General features: G+C 66.5%; 1 protein-coding gene across 7 annotated transcripts in view; it reads right to left on the reverse strand.

Moving 5' to 3' along the window:
* EIF4G1 (eukaryotic translation initiation factor 4 gamma 1) overlaps positions 1–1498 on the reverse strand; it is a 17357-nt gene extending 15859 nt beyond the window's left edge. For 3 of the 7 annotated variants that reach the window (XM_026855303.1, XM_026855302.1, XM_026855301.1), the window contains exons 1-4: positions 1389–1498; positions 1204–1290; positions 870–902; positions 228–248 (exon numbers count right to left, since the gene is read on the reverse strand). In XM_026855303.1, the coding sequence (XP_026711104.1) occupies positions 228–248; positions 870–902; positions 1204–1290; positions 1389–1463 (216 nt within the window). In that variant the 5' untranslated portion in view covers positions 1464–1498. The remainder of the gene's footprint in view (positions 1–227; positions 249–869; positions 903–1203; positions 1291–1388) is intronic. The other 4 variants (XM_026855307.1, XM_026855304.1, XM_026855306.1 and 1 more) reach the window with 2 other exon arrangements.
* Positions 1499–2331: the final 833 nt, after the last annotated feature.

The following is a 2331-nucleotide window of genomic DNA, read 5'->3' on the forward strand; positions in this document are numbered from 1 at the left end:
CTCGCACGGACTGCTGGGACCTGTAGTCCCGCCGTGCCGAGCTGAGCCGTGCCTTAGCTGGACAGCCCGGGCGTGCGGAGCCAGCTATCCGCCCGCCGGCCCACGCCGTTCATCCCAACCCGGCTTCTTTGCCGGGCAGGAGCATCCCCGGGAGCAGCAGCTCAAGCCCGCAGCGAGTGGGCAAAGAGGGTCCGCACACGCACCCCGGGGCAAGGAGAAAGTGTTACCTGAAGAGACCTGAATCCTCCCTGTTAGCAAGCGCACGCGTACAGAGGGAAAAGGGGAAAGAGAGAGACAGGAGTTACCCATATTGGGACAGGGCTTGGACGCAGGGTGGCTGGCAGAGGAGGGAACAGAAGGCTGGGGAGCTCTTTGCCCCGTGTTCGTGTTCCACTGGGGTCTCCCATAGGGACCCCCCAAGGTGCAGGGAAGGGTCTGATGGGTCCCCAGCTGGCCCAGCCAAGGACGTCACCAGATCTGTCCCCAGCAGCTCCTCCACACGAGAGGGCTGATGGAGGTCAAGAGCCTTGCACAGCACCACAGGGCCTTTGGAGACCCCCACAGAGTGGGAAGGAAGAGGAAGAAGAGGATGAGGAAGGGCACAGGCAGAAGTAGCAGCCTGGGCCAGGGTTAGCACAGGCACAGCCACATGCTCAGGCTTCATGCAAGGAGGAAACTGGGGAGACACTGCAGGGAAACACACCGCCTCCCCCCAAGCCGAGCAGGTGCCCCCCACTTCCCTGACGAGCCCATCCCCCAGCTCTGGTGTCCCCACGTGCTCCCCAGCCCCCTCATGCCCAGGGTGGGTGTTTCTGTGCAGTGTCAGGACAGGGTGCTCTGCATGCGGGGTGGGGGAAGCGGGTTAGTACCTGCTGGTGAATAGCCCGAGGCCCTGCTGGAAACTGAGAGAGGAGGAGAGGGATGTTTGGGGCAGGGGAGGAAGGAGAGAAGAGCAGTCACTCGGTGGGAATCCCACAGCCGGAGGCATCTACCCCCCCACCCCAGGGCCAGGAGGTCCCCAGGCAGCAGTCACAGTCCGGATCACGGGCACGCTACCCCTCGCAGGCACACGCCAGTCCCGAGGGACACCACGAGGCTCCTCGCACCCCTGGGCACCACAACGGCAGGGGCTACTCGGCCAGGAGGCAGAAAGCTGCTGGATGCCCCCCCACTGCCCCCTCTAACGCAGGGCAAAGCCCTTACCTGGCGCGGCTGAGAAGGCGTATTCATTTGTGAGGTCGGTGCCGGGTTAAAAACCACAGGTGCCGTCTGACCAGGTGGGAACGTCGGCTGGAGGGAGGCAGGGAGGGAAGGAGATGGCACCGCTGCTCCCAGCACGAACTGGGGAGGCAAAGTTGGGTCCCCCCAACCCTGAAGGGGCTGGTTACCTGCGGCAGTCCGGGAGAAGGGGCAGGGTGCGGGGCTGTCGGGGCTCCTCCTGTGGGCTGTGGAGCTTTGTTCATTTCATGGGGTTGTGCATAAGGATCCCCTCGCTATCTGCGGGGACAGGGAGCGTAAGCCGGAGGCAGGCAGCACCCTGGGCATCTCTCTCCTGTCCGTGTCAGCCCCAGAAACGGGGCATTTCCAGCCCCTCAGCGTAAAGCCAGACACCAGCCACGCCCCACAGACAGCATCCCAACAGGGCACAGACCCCAGCCACCCCCTCCTGCCCCACTGGGGCACAGGGAGAGGGTGAGCACCGCCAGGTCACCCAGCCCAGGCACGTCCCCACACCCCACGGAGGAAAGTCCCCCAACCCCAGCCGTGTCTACCAGCAGGACTGAGCCCCCCCGAGGTGACCCCGCAGAATCTGGCCGGGTGCCCCACACAAGTGGGCACCAGTGCCCGTGACCTGCCACCAGCACCCAGGCCACCACTAACTCCGGGGGGCTGGGTGGGCCGGCGGCGCCCCGGCGTCAGCCGTGCCCAGCTCCACCCCAGTTGACCTACTAAGCGCTTCCCCTGGCCGGCCAAACCTGTTCCTGCCGGTGGTGCCGGGTCCCCGGCGTACCCGCAAACGCCTACCGGGAAGGGGAGGGAGCAGCTTCCACGTGTCCCCGCGCAACCGACGCTCCTGCCTGGGGGAGCCCCCAGCCCCTGGTTGCCGCCAGCACCCAGGCAGCCCGGGCACCCTCCCGGCTTGTCCCCGGGAGGGACTTGGCAACCGGTGCCGTTCTCCCCGCCCCAGTGCAAAGGCCGCGGGGCAGGAAGGAGAGGCAGTGCCCCCCTACACCACCCCCCGCACCCAGCCGGGGATCCCCTGCACCCCATGGTACACGCCCGCTGTCGGCCAGGACACCCGAGGGAGCAGCGGCCGTGCCTCCTGTAACC

The sequence above is a fragment of the Athene cunicularia genome, assembly GCF_003259725.1.
Source record: "Athene cunicularia isolate RWA chromosome 9 unlocalized genomic scaffold, athCun1 chr9_part1, whole genome shotgun sequence".
NCBI classification, from domain to species: Eukaryota; Metazoa; Chordata; class Aves; order Strigiformes; family Strigidae; genus Athene; species Athene cunicularia.